At 44.2% G+C, this 18,877-nt stretch overlaps 1 protein-coding gene and 1 long non-coding RNA gene across 4 annotated transcripts in view; one reads left to right on the top strand and one right to left on the bottom strand.

Moving 5' to 3' along the window:
- Nucleotides 1-18,877, bottom strand: part of CDH13 (cadherin 13) — a 1,017,465-nt gene that overhangs the window by 804,290 nt on the left and 194,298 nt on the right. Inside the window, exons 1-2 of one of the 2 annotated variants that reach the window (XM_055551339.1) lie at nt 3,512-3,536; nt 2,076-2,187 (exon numbers count right to left, since the gene is read on the bottom strand). In XM_055551339.1, the coding sequence (XP_055407314.1) occupies nt 2,076-2,187; nt 3,512-3,514 (115 nt within the window). In that variant the 5' untranslated portion in view covers nt 3,515-3,536. Of the gene's footprint in view, nt 1-2,075; nt 2,188-3,511; nt 3,537-18,877 lie in introns of those variants that run through there. The other variant, XM_055551337.1, reaches the window with a different exon arrangement.
- Nucleotides 3,678-14,222, top strand: LOC129630827 (uncharacterized). 2 transcript variants are annotated; one of them, XR_008703764.1, is made up of 3 exons: nt 3,678-3,794; nt 4,591-4,681; nt 14,119-14,222. It is a non-coding gene; the product is annotated as an uncharacterized LOC129630827 (long non-coding RNA). The 2 variants fall into 2 exon arrangements; XR_008703765.1 differs by lacking the exon at nt 14,119-14,222 and adding an exon at nt 6,352-6,486.

The raw sequence follows: 18,877 nt of genomic DNA, 5'->3' as shown, positions 1-18,877 counted from the left end.
TGGGGAAAAGGTCTGTTCAAAGTTTTGGACTTTTTACTTCCTCCTGCATGTTGAACAGAGCAAAATACATTGTTATTACTTCTGGAAATCCAGATTTTCCCAAACAGTAGTCAGTAGGCATTCTCAGCTCCGTGGAAACTTTCTTCTTCATTTAGGCACAATTAACTTTATTCACAGTATCTATGACAACCTATGCTCACTGTTTTGAGATAGACTGAAAAGTAGCAGCCCACATCTGTTCTTGGTCCATTTTCCCCTAGTAATACATATAGGCCCACAGTTTCATTGACAGGGGAGGGGGCTGGCCAGATTTTGCTGATCCAACAATTCACTCACAAAATCACATATAAATTTTTAAATATCCTCATATCACCGACTTTTACTGAATGTGCTATCATTGATAATCAACCCAGTTCCGTTTCACTTTTACTAGCTTACATAGAATCAACAACCATAACCCACTAAATTACCTAGAGGATTAAAAAAAATATAAAAAACCTACACAGACACACACAAAACTGTAATATTGGAATGTACAGGATGGTCTAGTTTAAATTAAAAAGATCCCCCAAAGTATGATTGTCTCCAGCTTCTCAGAGGTAAATTAAAAGCTGTTTGGTGTCGTGAAGATTACAGAAGCAATCACGGTTATGGGCTGCTTTGCATACCAACTCTATTAATTCCCATACTCAGGGTGGCTTCACATTTCCACACATGTTAATATAGATGCCATTTGGGATAATTACTTGGAAAAAAAAGAGAAAGGAGAGAGAGAAGAGAGGGAGATGAAGCAGACAAGAGGAGAGGAGAGCCAGAAAAAATGGTTCTCCGAAGCCAAGTTCCATTTAAAATATATTGATTCTGATAAATAGAAGAATCAAAACACAAAGGAGAGTTCCTGATGGCCCGACCCAGGAGTACATCAGGGATCAGATTAACAGTGAAACCACATGTTGGAATTCACTCACTGCGCCGGTCCTGCACCTTGGCTTTATAGACCCTAATTACTAAAATGATTTCACTGGCGTAATTGCATCAAGACACACATGGGCTTCACCGTGCAGGGCTCCCTTGATCCTCAACACTGCATCTTCATTACCGTGTTCCTTTCAACCCTTAAAATGTGTTCCAGCCTCACAGAACAGTCCAGCTGAGCTGGCTGAATGTTCTTCCCCTTTCGTTTAAACATGCTCGCCACACAGCGCAGGAGTGAGGAACACAGTCAGCCTGGAAGGCAAACCTGGGGCCACAGGGCAAGTGTACGGTTATCTTCCCTAAAGGGGTCACAGAGCATCTGACCAAACTAAACCACCGTTTTTATATCCTTCACTTCCAAATCTTAAAGAATGATGCTCAAGAGCCTGCAATTAAATGGTTGTCTACCATCAATTTTAAATTCATTGTGCTAAAACAAAACCATGCTTGTTTTGCATCTAGCAATGCACTCCATGCCCTCGTAAAGATAAAACAATATAATATTGGCATTAAAAAGAGGAAGATATTATAACCACAGATCTGAGGGTAGCATATTTTAAGGAAATCAATTGGAATTTGGGGGGATTTGAACTTAATCCACAAAATAGCCAGTAGAGGTTTTGAATCTTTCAGAAAACCATCTTATTAGTCTTAAGAGTTTAAATTCCTATGCCTAAAAATTCCTAGAGCTAACCTTCTGCTCTGGATGTTATTTTTATCCAGCTCTATGTATGAGAAATCCAGGTAGAACAGCAATCCACAGAAAGGCAATGGTCTGTTCTCAGGATCTTCCCAAAGAAAACGGGGCATTCCATTTCATTTCCTTCGCATAGGTCAATACTCATGGTGGGGGCTAGTGGTCCCCTTTCCTGGGAGCAGTCAGGAAATGCTCACTGGTGATCAAATGTGACAAAGAGACACACACCACTCGATTCACCTCTAAGCTGATAAAGCCCTAATTCAAGACTTTCCACCCTGGGTCAAACAGTGACATAAGAAAAATGATCAGAAAACTCTTAGCTTAGGGAATACTGTATACTGAGGGACATTCTTAAACATCAGTGAATAGGCCAAAATCACCATCGAGTGACGTCGCTTACAGTTTAAAATCGCCTGGTCCTCAATGAATTCAGCTGGCTGATCGATATGGAACACTTTCTGCTGAAATCCAGGAGTGCAGTCCAAATCTTCTGCAGATGTTAGCAGCAGCACCTGAGAAAACCAAAGCCATCAATATTTTAACGCAGCTTATATGTTTGCCCTGCTAACTTTTTACCAAATCTGTGACTTTTAGAAATGAGCTGAGGTTTTAATTTCATTTCTCAAATGAAGAGGTAAGTTGATACTTCTCCTGTGGCTGCCAACCATTCATTTTGGCAATGAGACTTGGAAAACACACAAATGGGAACAGCTGTTGCAGTTTCCATTAAGTTGCAGTTAAAGAAATAACTTCGTCAGATTTTTACACCTGCTTAGAATCTCGCCATGGTTTTCCATGTGTGAAATTTCATTACAGAAACTGTCAATTTCGTATGATGCCTGAGCGAAAACCAACTTCACTTTCATAGATGCAAAGGATCCTTATCACCGATGAAGAGGAGGAAAGCAGAGCTATTTCACTGGAAGTTACTTCTAACAAGAATTCAAGGGCCCTCGACCTTCCCAATGCAACATGGTGGCCACGAGCCACCCACGGATTCTGAGCACCTGGAACGCAGCCGTGCTGAAAGTGTCAGCGGAAAGTACAGGTGGAATTTTGAGGACTAAATGCAGAAAACAAAAATAAAGTAAAATGTATAATTAATGATTTGTATATAGATTACATGCCAATATGCTATTTTACAGATTGGATTAAATAGAGTCACTATTAAAATTATTTTCACCCCTTTCTTTTTACTTTAGTTAGTTTCGCTATTAGGCAATTAAAATGTTAAAATTGCTTCTGAAGTCTCCGCTTTGTCTTTGCAAATTCTTAGGGCATTTCACGCAGAAGTAAAAAATTCAGGTTATATGATTTGGAATATAAAAGTTAAGTGACAACTCGTCTCCACAGCAGCACTGTGATGTCCTTGGCATGTTATAAAACACTTTTTACCGACAAGAGGCCCAACATTCTGTGTGTGTGTGCTCAGTCATGTCTGACTCTTTGCAACCCCATGGACTGTAGCACACCAGGCTCCTCTGTCCATGGAATTCTCCAGGCAAAAATACAAGTAGGTAGTCATTCTCCTCTCCAGGGGATCTACCCAATCCAGGGATTGAACCCGGGTTACTTTGGCCACCTGATGCGAAGAGTTGACTCATTGGAAAAGACTCTGATGCTGGGAGGGATTGGGGGCAGGAGGAGAAGGGGACGACAGAGGATGAGATGGCTGGATGGCATCACTGACTCGATGGACGTGAGTCTGGGCGAACTCCAGGAGTTGGTGATGGACAGGGAGGCCTGGCGTGCTGCGATTCATGGGGTCGCAAAGAGTCGGACACAACTGAGCGACTGATCTGATTTGAACTCCTGCTCTGCAGGTGGGTTCTTTACCATCTGAGCCACCAGGGAAGCCCTCCAACATTCTAGAGGTTAACAGTTGCTTCAAATCACACAGCTAGGATGGGTGGAGCCAGGATCTGAATCCAGGTTTAAGTGTCCTCCGATTTTGACAGAGCTCTGCTCCCACCCTTCAGGCAAGCCTTTGTCTGGGATATTTCTCTGAAACCTGTGGGATGCTGCTTTATCTGAGTCTGGTGCCAGCAGGCAGTGTTTAGAAACTCACATCCCCAAACCATCACCACAGCCATGAGAACTGCTGCGTGTTCACCCTCAGGTGAGAGAGTTGAGAGGCAACCGTTCTGTCTCCCACTTGGACCTGAGTGCCAATTGTCCATGCTGGTATCTGGCTTGATAGCTCATCGTGCATCAGATGTCTTCTCGTTGGCTCATTTTCTCATCCCTTGTTGCTATTTTTCTGACGTCACCCTCCAAATAAGACTGCTTGCACTCAAGTCTTTGACTCAGTGTTTGCTTCTTGGGAAACTAAACTTTGATACCACGATGGAAACTCTTAACCACTGTACACAGGCTGTTGAAAACTCATTATTGTCCCCACCAGCGAACTCAAAGGAGTATGCGAAAGGTTGGAAGCTGTAGAACCAGGGCCTCTCTCTAAATATCAGCTCTCTGAAATGCACTGAACCCAACGAACGAGAGCAAGAATCAATCTCCCAGGGTTCACAGTGTGGCTGGCCTGAGAAACATCAGAGGAATTGAAATGGGAGAGTGACCACCCTGACCGACATCACCCTTCTAAAAATCAAAGGGGGAAGAATGCTGTAGTCCCATATCTGAGCACTTCTGCATGTAAATCTTTCTGTTGCCTTGAGAGCAGGGTCTGGGTAGGTCCCTTCTGAGACAATTGTAACACTGACATCCCAAGTGGTGCACACAGAAAATGCAGATTCAGGACTCAGAATCATTTGCTGGCAATTTTACAAGCAGAAAATCTATAACTGGCGAACGTTAATTCAGTTAAACATCAAATGGTCGAGGGTCTTCCCCAGGCACCGTGTGCCTACAATTATGTATTAGCCTTTTAATCAGCTAATTCTTCTCTCAAATCTCAGACCAGGAAACAAGTCATCCCAGAGAAGCTAAGGTAGATGACATCTCTCCAGAGATGCTGAGCTAAGCATCCAGGACTGACTGAAAGTGCAGGTGAGTGGCATTCCTGCTGTTTATCTGTCGGTGGCTCAGTCTCTGTCCTGGCTTCTTGGCGGGTTCTATTCAGGATTCCTCTGGAACCACAAAGGGAAAATAAGCCATTTCCAACTGCAGGCCCTCAGGGAGGGTGGGAGTGGTGTGAGAACTCTCAGAGGCTCAGTTTTGTTTTTGCAAATTCTTGGATCACTCCATCCAGCAGTCAAACTTCAGGTTAAGTGCTTGGCAATATGAACACACACCACTCTCCTAGGCAAGAGTGACTTAGCAGGGTTAGACCAGTCAAATAATTCACTCACTTCCTCCTCGTGTGTCCATCCATTCACTTGCTCCCAAACAATTATTAAACTCCTGGGATTCAGTGAGCACTTGGCTAGGTGTTGTCCTGGAGCTTAGAGAGAAGCCCCGTAACACAGTTGTTAAAAGCATGAACTCCAGAGTCATTTGACTTGGTTCATTCTTGGCTTTGCCCTTTACTGACTGTGCAACTTGGCATTTTTTTCCCATCACTCTGGCCTCATTTTTCTCATGTAGGTGAAAATGAAAAAATCAGATGTGCAATGACAATGGCCTTGTGGGTCCAATGGAATGAATGATGCATATAAAGCAATTAGAATAGTGCTGCATAGGATAAGCCAGAGGAGGTGATGGCATCCCACGCCAGTACTCTTGCCTGGAAAATCCCATGGATGGAGGAGCCTGGTGGGCTGCAGTCCGTGGGGTCGCGAAGAGTCGGACACAACTGAGCTACTTCACTTTCACTTTTCACTTGCATGCATTGGAGAAGAAAATGGCAACCCACTCCAGTGTTCTTGCCTGGAGAATCCCAGGTACAGAGGAGCCTGGTAGGAGGCTGTCTATGGGGTCACACAGAGTCGGACACGACTGAAGCGACTTAGCAGCAGCAGCAGCATAGGATAAGCAGTCAAGAGTGCTGTTATTATAGACTAGAAAAGGTGAGAGGCATTAGCAAATCATTAATTAATTAACTAAAATTAAAATCTAATGTGCAAGGAAATCACGGGTCTCTTCAGGAGCATGGACAAGCTGGGAGCCAGGGAGTCTAACATCATTTAGAGGAATCAAAGAAAGCAAACCCACAGAAGGAACATTTTTGCTTTGATCTCAAAGATGGGTCTGAATTAGCTGGGTAAATATAAAGGAGCCAGAGGAATCTTTTTAACTAACACATACTTTGCTTTCACGTGAATTCCTTTATGCCTCTCTGGGTTTCATGTAACAGATCTCTGAAATGACAAGACCACATTTTCAAAAGAATCCAGACATTTAATGCTCTGCAAAAGTTGAACATCTGACTGGGCAGTAGTGTTAGAATGTGGTAGCTACTGCTATTGCCCCTTGAGGGAAAGGCTACCCACTCCAGTGTTCTGGCCTGGAGAATTCCATGGATTGTATAGTCCATGAGGTCACAAAGAGTTGGACATGACTGAGCGACTTTTACTTCACTACACTTCACTTGAATTTTTAGCAGATTTGGCTGTAAATAGTATTTGGCTGTCAACTTACATGTCTTCAATTTCAATAGCATTGAGTTTGGTGGTGGAATATCCCTCAGTGGTTTAAGATGAGTACTCAGACATTAAAAAGCAGAGATATTACTTTGCCAACAAAGGTCCGTATAGTCAAAGCTATGGTTTTTCCAATAGTCATGCATGGCTGTGAGAGTTGGACCATAAAGAAGGCTGAGTGCTGAAGAATTAATGCTTTTGAACTGTGGTGCTGGAGAAGACTCTAGAGCATCCCTTGGACTACAAGGAGATCCAACCAGTCCATCCTAAAGGGAATCAATCCTGAATATTCATTGGAAGAACTGATGCTGAAGCTCCAATACTTTGGCCACCTGATGTGAAGATCTGACTCGTTAGAAAAGACCCTGATGCTGGGAAAGATGGAGGCAGGAGGAGAAGGGGACAGCAGAGGATAAGATGGTTGGATGGCATCACTGACTCAAGGGACATAGTTTGAGCAATCTCTGTGAGATGGTGATGGACAGGGAAGCTTGGCGTGCTGCAGTCCATAGGGTCACAAAGAGTCAGACACAACAGAGCGACTGAACAACACCAACTTGGACAGTACTCCGTAAGTAGGCAGCCCCTTCTCCAATATCATCAGGTGTCACTATTTTAAATAGGCTATCTGGACATGTTTTTCCCCATACGCACTTTAACATTTCCAGAACACATGCTATGAGCAACATTCCAAATGCATTTGTGATGTCCGGGCAGTAATGGTCTTCCTGTATGGCTCCTCTGTTCATTTATGCATTAGCTGGCACCTCAGAAACAACAGGCAACCGATACACCTTTGAAAGCTCAGCAATGATCACCTTTTATGATAACCAAAGGATTTCTATTATGTGAACATTACTATTAGCCTGCTTATGAAAGCAGATTTATGCTTAGACAGACTACAAACACTGGCAGAACCTCACTGGTTCTGTGCAATTCCAGTTTACCAGCAGCCAGCTACCAGTTATAACCCTGTGTGTCTCAGTTTCCTCAGACAGAAAAGGAGGACAGTATCTTACAGGCTACTATGAAGATTAAGTGAGTTAATTATTATAAAGAGACTTCCATGGTACTGGGCACACAGTAGTTGCTCAATAAATGCTTTCTATCATTATTATTATTATTATCATTTCTCTACATCATGTTTAGACCAATACATATGATTCACCGATATTCCCCAGGATGAGACACTGACAAATATCATCAAAATACTACTTCACTGCTGCTGTAAAGTTGTTCAATGGATAGACTGTGCTCGGAAATATCAGAGGGAAACAGCAGGGACCTGACTCAGATAGGAGAGCAAGAGGGAATGTGCAGTCGGGGTCAGCTGCCCAGCGAGAACACAGGGCCCATTGTGGGCTGAGCTGTGCTGCTTTTGCAGGACATCGAGCATCCTTGACTCATTGGAAAAGACCCTGATGCTGGGAGGGATTGGAGGCAGGAGGAGAAGGGGACGACAGAGGATGAGATGGCTGGATGGCATCACTGACTCAAAAGACATGGGTTTGGGTGGACTCCGGGAGTTGGTGATGGACAGGGAGGCCTAGCGTGCTGCGGTTCATGGGGTCACAAAGAGTTGGACATGACTGAGTGACTGAACTGAACTGAACTGACCATCCTTGAAAATGACAGCTCGGGGCCCTGTCCTCTATGGCAAGAGCCACTGCCCTAAGCTTACGCATGAATAGCGAATTCTGACAACACACTCTCGATGCCTGCCTCTCTTTTGAGCTTCCATTTTGGTGCTGCTGTTCAGAGCCTTCTCTTTCAAAAAGAAAGAGTTTATGTTTGTCCTGACAGGTGCTGATTCAAGAGCATAGCCAACTTTAGACTTTGCTTCCAGAAAAATGATTTTTTTTTCCCGCCCTAGACTGCAGGTTGCCAACTGGCAGCAGATGGGATGGATCAGGCCAGCAGATGTGGTTAGTTCAGCCAGAGCGGTCTGTCATAGAAGCTAAATTATCATGTTATATCGAGCACTCCGCTCTGAGCGGCCCTTGCCTGCAGCACTCCCTCTGCCTCTGCTCCGAACTCACACCTTTGTCTGGCCTCTAGGCATTGGAGTTTGCAACCCCCACTCTAGACTCAGGAAATAGGCTTTCCAAGCAAAGAACTCTCCTTGTTATGACTCTGCAGTTATTTTTCATCATGGGACCCACAGCTATGTGCTCCTGGCACCACTGCAGTGGTTTTGGTCACGTGACGAAGCACTGACCACAAAAGGAGGGTGGAAGGATTTTCGCCACTAGTCCTGGCCCCTGAGATGCCCTCTCTTACCCACCTGGGACAACTGGAAGGAAGGACTCCCAGGGTGGCGGAATCATCCAGCAGGAAGGACCCGGGAATCGGTCACTGTGTAGAGGACGAGCACCTGGGAGAGCTGCCCAGCAAGGAAACCCCACATGCAAGTGTGGGCTCCAAGATTCCGGGTTGTTTGTTACAGCAACACTTGGCTGACGACACACTAGACCTGGGGGCGCAGGGCAGAGGGTTTTCTCTGCATAGCATCATGGACTGTCCCAGAGGCCAGGGAGAAACAGCAGAACTGAAGAAAAGCTTAACACAACTGTATTCAAAAGTGGCCATAAATAAAAGGAGAGAAACTTACTGCCACAAATAATTATCTCAGCAGGCTGTGAACAACCTCAGATCTCATCCTCTCTTAAGTCAGCTTCTAAATGCTATTTTCCAAGTGAACCCGCTAGTGTCTCCTGGCCCCTTGTTGTTTTCCTTTCACTGACACGCTCGCTTTTTGCTATTAGGGTAGACGGACAGTTACTTTATCCTCGCCACAAAACACCTCTGGTTTACTCTTGTCAAAGTTGCTCTACTGGAATCAGTTTGGAGGGGCTTAGATTGGCAGGGAAGAAAGGCCACTATCTCTGACTTGCAGGGTATAAAAAGTGTTACAGCAATGTATTTGACTGATTCTTTATCCTGCCAGGGACCAAAAACCCTGAGTCCTGGAAAGGTTTATAAAGGCACACTGCCTACAGGAATAGCACAGAGAAAAGAAGTGCTTCAAAGACACACACACACACACACATGTGCACACTCACACACACACAGGCACGCGCACATGTGCACACTCACATGCATATAGTGATGTGTTCACTGTGAGTGTCAGTTCATGCTATCTTCATCCTCCCTGAGTCCGACCTCCTTGAAATATTCCTGCTGCTTTACAGCCTCCAGACCCAGAACACCTGCCACCTTCTTGGCCATTAATGTAAGATGCTGAGCAATGATTTTGTGATTCTTGGGAAGATAAAAGGGGACAATGCTTCCAGTTTGGCAAGTCCTGCTATTGCCTCATATACAATTTGAAACTAGCATTCTAGACCTCATTTCTAATTAAATGCTACTCAGTATCTTTTCCTCAAATTATTAAAAGGGAAGCTGTGTATATCTGGAAAAACGTGGGACAACAAGCCAAAACTAATCTGAGCCTGAATTCTGCCTATGTGGCCATTTCTCTGACTTCTGGCAAGTTACTTAACCTTGAACAGCCTCTCTGTTTTCTCTAAATGAGTATACCACCACCCATGCATACAGTCACTAGGGGGTTTGATGAGTTAACATAAATCAAAAGGTTGAAGAGAGGGACAGGATTATAATAGGTGCTGTGCTGTGCTGTGCTCAGTCATGTCCGACTCTTTGCAGCCCCTTGGACTGTAGTTTGCCAGGCTTCTCTGTCCAAGGAATTTTCCAGGTAAGAATATTGAAGTGGTTTGCCATTTCCTACTCCACATAACAGGTGCAATGTGCCACCTATTGTTATTATTTTTATTAATATAAAGAAATATGTATAAGTATTATGAAAATACAGAATAAGGAAAAACATGCTCTTTAGATGAGAATAGGAAATGGGACCATGTCACAAATAAGGCCATATTGGAAACAAGATTGACATTTTTCAAGTGCAAAGTATAAGAAAGAGTGTTCCATGCAGGGATTTGGTAAATGCACTAGGGCATGCCAGTTGAAGAGACAGGGAGCAATTTCCCAGGGATAACGAGCTCTGTACTGTTTTCAAGATTATTTGAAAGTATTTTGCCATCTAAAATAGGACTGAATTCACCAGGTACGTGTCCTTGAGTCTGGCTAAAACTGAGCCAGAAGTAATTCACTCAATGAAGTCACAGTTTTTGTCTGAATGGAATTACTTTTTCACTCTTAAGATTCCAGGATCAATCAATTAGACAGTTGGAAATTTTTAAAACAAAATATAGTGTTTTGTAAAAATGTTACTTGATGCAAAATTAGGAAGACTTGGTTTGTTGGCTCTTAGTAGAAACTAGAGGCTGTACCTGCCCTAGAATCGATGGTATATGTGTCTATTTATGAAATTTTGGTAATAAAATTAGTGCAGCCAAACATCAATTAAGACCTACAGCTCCTAAGTTGATAAAGGAGTCTTAGTGTGAGATAATCTCGGGTGAGCCTTAACAGCCCTAGGAAATTCAGTGGAGCAAATATGAAATATCTGCCATTGCCAGGACTGAAAGACTTTTTTGGGCTACACACAAAACCCTAATTCCATGGAGATAACAAAGGAGGCTTTCTAAAGGAAGAGGTCTGGGATTCGAGGAGACAGCTCAATAGATCAGGACCTGAATCCATCACCGTGGCCAGCCTCCGATCCCAGTCACTACAGTTCCCAAGAGCAAGGCCTTGCCCTGCAGAGTACCCGCAACCTTTTCAAATTCTGCCCGGGGGCTTGCTGCTCTGCTTCAGGTTACAGTGAGATCAAGCGGAGCTGGGAAAGTCACAGGAGGGAAGGTTCCCAGGACAACCTCCAGTGTCGGCCTCGATGCTGGAAAGTGCAGCTGGTTAGATGCCCCAACCTGCCTCATTCCAGACCCAGTCCTCTGAGAGGCACTTGTGCGCCACCCAGAGGGGCCGGTGGGCTGAGACCTCACGGTCCGCAGCAGTGACATCAATGATCCTCGATACACTGGCTCTCTCTCCTTCCCTGCATCCCTCCCCTGCCACTCACGCCTGCTTCCTGCTGAAGGAAGCTACCTGTACCTAGTCCTTTGTCTTAGGCTCTCAGGTGAGCCCAAAATAAGACTAGGCCCATGGATTAGTTACATATTGCAGCTGTAACAAATTACTACCATCTTAGTTTCTTATGGTTTAGTCACTAAGTCCTGTCCAACTCTAGGGACCCCCCCACAGACTGTAGACCATCAGGCTTCTCTGCCCATGGGATTTCCCAGGCAAGAATACTGGAGTGGGTTGCCATTCCCTTCTCCAGGGGATCTTCCTAACCCAGGGATCAAACCCATGTCTCCTGCAATGGCAGTCAGAGTGTTTACCGCTGAGCCACCACGGGGAAGCTGTCTTTGGGGCTTAAACATACTTTTTTATTGTACAGTTCTGGGCATCAGAAATCTAACACGGGTCCACAGGCTGCGTCCCTTCAGCAGGATCCTGTGTCCTTTCTGCCTCTAGCTCTCATGGGCCGTGCATATCCTTTAGCTCATGGCCTCTCCCTCCACCTTCAGAGCTGGGAGCGTAGCACCATCTCATCTCTTTCTGCCTCTCTCTTTTTCCATCAGCATATTGCCTTCTGTTTCCAACTCCTCCCACATACCTTTTATAAGGACAGTTGTGATTACATCAGGCTCGCCTGAGAAATCCAGGTAACGGTCACATGTTCTGAGAATTAGAACCTGGGAACCATTTTCAGCCTCCTACCACCCACGAATAACTTATATAACGGAAGGAAAGTTGCATATTTAATACCGTTATATAAATATTTATAATTTACTCATGGCTATTATTCTGTCATGAGAAACAAAGAAATCCTGACATTTTCGACAACATGGATGGAACCTGAGGGCATTTCTATGCTAAGTTGCTTCAGTCGTGTCCGACTCTTTGTAACCTGCCAGGCTCCTCTGTCCATGGGATTCTCCAAGCAAGAACACTGGATTGGATTGCCATTTCCTTCTGCAAGGGACCTTCCTGACCCAGGGATCGAACCCGCATCTCTTATGTCTCCCGCGTTGGCAGCTGGGTTCTTTACCACCAGTGCCACCTGGGAAGCCCTGAGGCTTCAGTGAGGGCATTATGCCAAGTGAAAATAAGTCAGACAGAAAAACATACCATACAAGGTATATCACATACACCATGCACATGTCTTTCTCTGTCTGGCTTAGTTTACTTAGCATAATGGCAACCCACTCCAGTATTCTTGTCTGGAGAATTCCATGGACAGAGGAGCCTGGTGGGCTATAGTCCATGGGGTAGCAAAGAATTGGACACGACCAAGTGGCTAACACACACAAACACACACACACGCCACATATATTGGACGCTTAAAAACAAAACAAAAAAAAACGGAATCAAACCCATAGAATCAGAGAGTCAAAAAGTAGTTGAGAGAGGCTTGAATGTGGGGAAAACAGAGAGACTGGCAAAAGGATACCACCTTTCAGACACAAGATGAGTAAGGTCGGAGGTGACTTTGCTTGATGGTAGTGGTGCAGGTCTGCTGTGAGGGTGGAACTCAGATGTTTTCACACACAGACACACACACAAAAGGAAGGGATAAATTGTTGAGATGGTGGACATATTAACTGACTAGATGAGGGGAATCCTTCCCAATGTATACATGTGTCAGATCACCATGTGTACTCTTTAAATAGCTTATAATTTTATCAATTAAACTTGAAGTTTTTTTTTTTTTTAAAGCAAAAATACCCATTTTGAGTGTCATTCCACAATCACCCACATTCCTGAAAATATTTACCTGTGAAATCAGGAAAACCTGAATGGAAAGCCCACTGATGGTCCATAGTTACATATCCAGGCCTGTTGTGTGAGTTTAACAACCAACTATGACCTTTTCTTGCTCAGAAATAATGATTAGATCCTGCCTGGCCGTGCTGTGAAGTGGAACATTTTATTCTAACCGTGCAGCTCTCGACACTTTCTTCTCTGCCAGATATTAGACAAGATGTCGGATTTGTCATCATACCGGAAGGTTTTTATTAATTATATTTCAGAGGCAAAGTCCTTTTTGTAATTTATTTTTTCACACCAGGAAAATTCTTCTATTGAACTAAATGTCTATCTTGTTAAATTGTTTTTCACTGCTAAAGTTTCTTGCTTTGAAAAGTTTCAGAAGGAGAGAAATAGACCTAGCAAAAATTGGTGTTAAAGTCAAGGAAATGATTGTGTTAAAGAGAGCACCTCCCCGCCCTCAGCAAAAAAAAGTGTCATATGCATCTTTCTTTAAAATCTAACTGCCGAATTAATGTACATGCTAAAGGACAAAGTTCTCCAAATTTTCCTTGCTTGGATCAGAAGGAGTTACAAAGACTGCTCTTTACATGCTAATTAATCATATTCTGAAATTCATGCTCTGATGTAAGTAGCATTTATTGAGTGCCTATTATGTATTGGTGGCCAAGATAGGCAACAATTAGTAAGACAAGCCCCCTCCTGTTTAGGAACACGGAGCACAATAGGAGTGGTTGGTATGTAAATACGTACTTGTAAAACACAATTAAAAGTGTAAGAATGGAGCAAGTAATCTAGTTGAAAAACTCAAAAAAAAAAAAAAAAAAAAAGGACAAAACTCAATGTTGGAGGGTAGGAATAAGGTCCTCAGAGAAACCACTGTCCTAGACATCAGTATGGCTGGTTTTACCTGTGTGCCCTTCACTTTGAAACAGAAAATGCTCAGCGGGGAGGACAAGCCTCTTCAGCGCTGCTACGAATTACTCAGACGGACTCAAATGTCTCGAGATGGAGACATGAACAAACTCTTGATGATTAAAAACTCCTAAAGTCTTTGAAAACAACTTTATTTTTAAAGGCAATAATTCTTGAGAAGATAGAAACCAGAAAATATTTTAAGAAGTAACATTTTCTGCTTTATATTTCCAGAGTAGCAAGCAAGATAGTAATATTATCTCCAAGGGGAACACAATGTGGTCTCAGGTTTCAAGGGAGAAAAAAAAAGAAGAGGGAGACCTTCCAGCTACAAGGAACACCCAGGAAAAATCTGACGAGTGTTGAACAACCAGTTCTCCAAGAAAGAAATGCCTTCATTTGTCACACTTGCGAGTTTCCGTGGTATAAATACTCCCATTATGGCCAGTTTCAAGCAACCAATGTGAAGTCACTAGACACAGAGTTGGGAAGACACACACGTGTGGTTGGCTCCTCTGAGCCGAGCGGCTCCTACCCAGCCCTGGGTGTGCCAGCTCCTAATCCTGGAGCATTTGGGCCAAGAACTTGCCTGGACTTCTGCAGGGCCTGTATGAGCATGAACCTCCGTGACACCTAGGAGAGCTTCCCTCCTTCCCAGGACATTTCATAATCCAGGATGGGGTTACATTACACATGAATTAAAATGTCCTGGAATACCCTCACTAATGGAGCAAAATGGCCCACCCTAATTTGCTTTTACAGTAAGAGAAAATGCAATGAATCCTTGATTCGTGACTGTGTGTTATTTAAATATTGCTTTTGATGTTTTATCCAGAGTCCTAGCTCAAATGATCAGAGATAATCCTGCCTTCTGACATAATTAGGGAGCTCCTGCTTTGCTAAGCCGGAGAATAATCAATTTGACCTTGAAAGTTTGTCTGTAGTATCATACTAATGTTCAGAACGCAGAGGAGGCAGCCACACTAGTGTCTCCCTAGATACTCAAACATCAGCTACAGACTCTGTTCCAAGGAGAAACAGGCTTGAGCAGAGAGGGTGGAAATTATGATGGCCAGCAGGCTCCATATGGCCACTATATCTGTTAGATGGCCTTTAGTTCGTGGATTAATTGCTCACACGGAAATCACAAGGATTTTCACTAAGTACCTGGGATTGAGACAGCACTGGGATTGGAGTCAAACAGAACAACACTCCACACATGATCAGACCCTGAGAGGCAGAACTTCATCTCCAAATTATCACCATCCGTGCCTCTCTTTATCTGTCCCCACAACAAATAACATCTGTCTTTTATTATCCCAGTTGTGCTCTTAGTTTTCCTAAATTAAATTTGAAAGTGAATTTTGGTTTGCATTTGTGTCTTATATAGATTTTTCTTATGCCCAGGGCTCTTCATTCTTTTCCATTACCTTTCTGGCCTCCCCAAGCACCTAAGTTTTCATTCTTTATCTACTAATATTCCTAAGAGGGGTCTCCTTGAATGCATTGCAGAGAACTCATCTGTGTTTCAATGAAACTACAACCACCATAAAAGAATTTCAAGTATTCTCCCCTCAGAATTTCTTCCATATTTACTGTCTCCTGTATTCTGGAGAGCTGAGTCAGCCTGGCCCATTACTCAAGTTCGTGTTTCTCAGAGTACCAGGCCCTTCCTCTTAGCAGGCTTGTTCAAAGGCACAGACATTTTAGAGGAATAAAAGTGGCTTACTGGTGGTCTTCAAAAACTGAAGATATTCCTTCCCTCTGCTTCTTGCAATATCAAATGATCCCCCTCCTCTCTGATCTCTACAACAAGCAGGAAGACTCTTCAACCTGCTTCTCATTAAAAACAAACAAAAAAAAACATATCTAGATACAAATGCACTAAGTCAATCCTAAAGGAAATCAGTCTGAATATTCTTTGGAAGGACTGATGCTGAAGCTGAAACCCCAATACTTTGGCACCTGATGCAAAGAACTGACTCACTGGACAAGACACTGATGCTGGGAAGGATTGAAGGCAGGAGGAGAAGGGGATGACAGAGGACGAGATGGTTGGGTGGCATCACTGACTCAATGGACATGAGTTTGAGCAAGCTCTGGGAGTTGGTGATGGACAGGGAAGCCTGGCGTGCTGCAGTCCATGGGGTCACAGAGAGTCGGACACGACTGAGTGAATGAACTGAACTGAACTGAAATCACAAATCCCCTCATTATTATTACTGCATTAAATTTAGATGTGAATGAACCAGCCTCTTCTTTCCAACAAACAAACATTCATTCAGTTTTAAACTGAGAAGAAAAAAAAACAAAAAACTCTGAGCTGAAATAGTTTGAAAAGGACAGTATATACATTTTTTCTCATGTCTATTTGAGTCCAGAAGTTCAATTGCCTGAAATTTCATGAGCCAGCCCTTGGGATATTTTCAACTCAAGCTAGATTAATGCAATAGTCAAAGTTTCTGCTAATCCTACTGCTCTTTCAAAGTACGTCTGAGTCTTCTAATGGAAAAATAGTATATCTCCCCAGAAGAAAAATCTGGAGGAGAGGTGATCTTCTTCAAAAAATTTTATATAGTATAAAATGTGATCACATGAAGCGCCTCCAGACTAGGCTGGGAGACTACTCTAGAGTCTGTCTAGACAGTCAGACATCAGGTACAGACTTTATTTGAATGGCAAATAAGCTTGAGCAGAGAGGTGCACAATCACAGGCCCCATCTGAACAATTGATCTATTAAAGAGCCAGCAAGGCCAGCACCCACACGGGAGAGCTGAGGGCCAGAACTAAGGCAGTGGGAACGGGCTGGGGAGGAGAGAGACCTGGGTCTCAGCTATGGCCCTGGTTTCCCTGGGACTGTTTGGGATTTAGCCCCTAATATCCTGTATCCCAGGAAATGCCTCAGTCCCAGGTAGCCTAGACCCAGAAGCAAACTGACATCAAACTTAAATTGAGCCATTTGAGGAGAGAAGGGTATAGGAACTAGCAAAAGGATGGGCAGGGTTGGGTAGAAGGAACACAGGGCACAGAGAAGCAACCCAGTAAGCGCGGGGCACATTTATCTCATCTAAGCCTGCAGGTCTAGGGGAGGAGCCGGCCTCCAGACCCAGGAAAGAGAGCTGCACGAGGCGGCTCTCTGTGACCCCAATGGAGGGACACTGCAGGCCGCAGAAGTGTCCTCTCTTCTCTCCTTCTGAGCGCCTGCCCCAGTTCCCGCGTGGCCAAAGCACTGATTGGCAAACCACCAGTGACAGGCCCAATCCGGCCTGCTCCCGCTCCCTGGTTTTGCCAGTAAAGCTGCATTTGAACACAAACAGGCTCATACCTACTGTCACGGGTGCTTCCACACTACAGTGGCAGAGCTGAGTGGCTGTGACAGGGACCTGATGTCTCCCAAAGCCTAACGCCTGCAGACCCCCGGGCGAAGGCCTTGGAAACGGGAGGGCAGGGGAACTGGGCAGAAGGCAAGGCGTGGAAGGGTAAGCAGTGGGCCGGAAGGGGCTCATCACACTCCCCACCCGCAATAGTCATCACAAAACTGGAGAACTACCAGGAGAGCCAGGCCAAAAAGCTGGAAACAGAGGCACCCCACAATTACTCTGAGTGTCAACAAAGCCCTGAACTTCTTAAGCAGCCACCCATGAACCAGTCTTTTTTTGTTTTTTTAATTAGGCTCCTGCAGAGAAGATTTAATTGTGAAAAGATGGAATTTGAAAAGCTCAGAGGCACTCAGCCGTTTCACAATATTAGTTGGGTGAATTTTCTGCTAAGTTCAATATCTTATAAAAAAAAACCCAAAAAACCTTCTTTTTTTCAAAATCCAAAGGAAATACTGTAAATTAGTAAATAGGATGTAGGGGTTTAGATTATTCTTTGGGACAAGAATGATGAACTATTTCACAATAATTCTCAGTATCTGGGTGACAAATGTTAATTGATCACTTCCTACTTGCCAGTCCTCTACTAGACACTGGAGAAAGAAAGTATACAGGATGGAAAGTGTTTTCTGCCTTCGTGGAACGTAACTGTAGCATAGGAGATACTAATGAACGACTGAGAAATAAACAGAGGATCGTTTCAAAGTGATAAATCCTATCGAGAAATGAAAGCTGAACGAGGGGGTGGGGTGAAGGACAGTAGGGGACGATTGGGAAAGCATCTCTGATGAGGAGAATAATAAGGATTCTGTCTCACGGAGCTGGGGGAAGATCATTTGACACGGAGGCAGCAAGAAGCACAAAGGGAAGGCTTGACACAGGGATATTTGAAAGTTCCTATAATAATAAAAACTAAAAAAAAAAATAAAAGGAAAAATCTGTGGTGGTAAGAAGGCCAGGGCAGCTGGAAGGGAGGCCAAGGCGTCTAGAAGGCAGCCCAGTGGAGAAAGCCAGAGAGTTAGGTGAGGTCTTATGGGCTAGGACTTTCCTGTAGCTCAGAGGGTAAAGAATCTGCCTGCAATGCAGAAGACCCGGGTTTGATCCCTGGGTCAGGAAGATACTCTGGAGAAGGGAATGGCAATCCACTCAGTAGTCTTGTCTGGAGAATCCCATGGACAGAGGAGCCTGGTGGGCTACAGTCCTTGGGGTTGCAAAGAGTTGGACACTTCTGAGCAACTAACACCACTACTATAGGCTATGTTGCTGAACAGTTAACTCGGCAGATCTGAGCATGTAGCTTCGGAATGGCCCTGCTTGCCAGACTGGCCCTCCGCTGGCATCTGGGAATTTGGATTTCAGGGGAGTTTCCACCATCCTAAGTGATTAGAGTGCCTCACTGTGCCAAAGCCATTTGCACAATCAGTGTAGTTTATGCTAAACCACATCCTTCTGGGTGCCTGGAGTTTGGCTACATACCAGGCTGAAGGATCCCAGGGGACCAGTACCCAGTACTAACTCAGCGCACCAGTCTCTCGCGAGTCTCCCTGGCTGGCAAGATTTCACTTGTACCCTCATACTTCCTTGCGGGAGCAACGCTCTTCTCATGACTCCACTG

This window comes from Bubalus kerabau, chromosome 17 (assembly GCF_029407905.1).
Source record: "Bubalus kerabau isolate K-KA32 ecotype Philippines breed swamp buffalo chromosome 17, PCC_UOA_SB_1v2, whole genome shotgun sequence".
Classification (NCBI taxonomy): Eukaryota; Metazoa; Chordata; class Mammalia; order Artiodactyla; family Bovidae; genus Bubalus; species Bubalus kerabau.
This window is presented reverse-complemented; position numbering and strand designations above follow the sequence as displayed.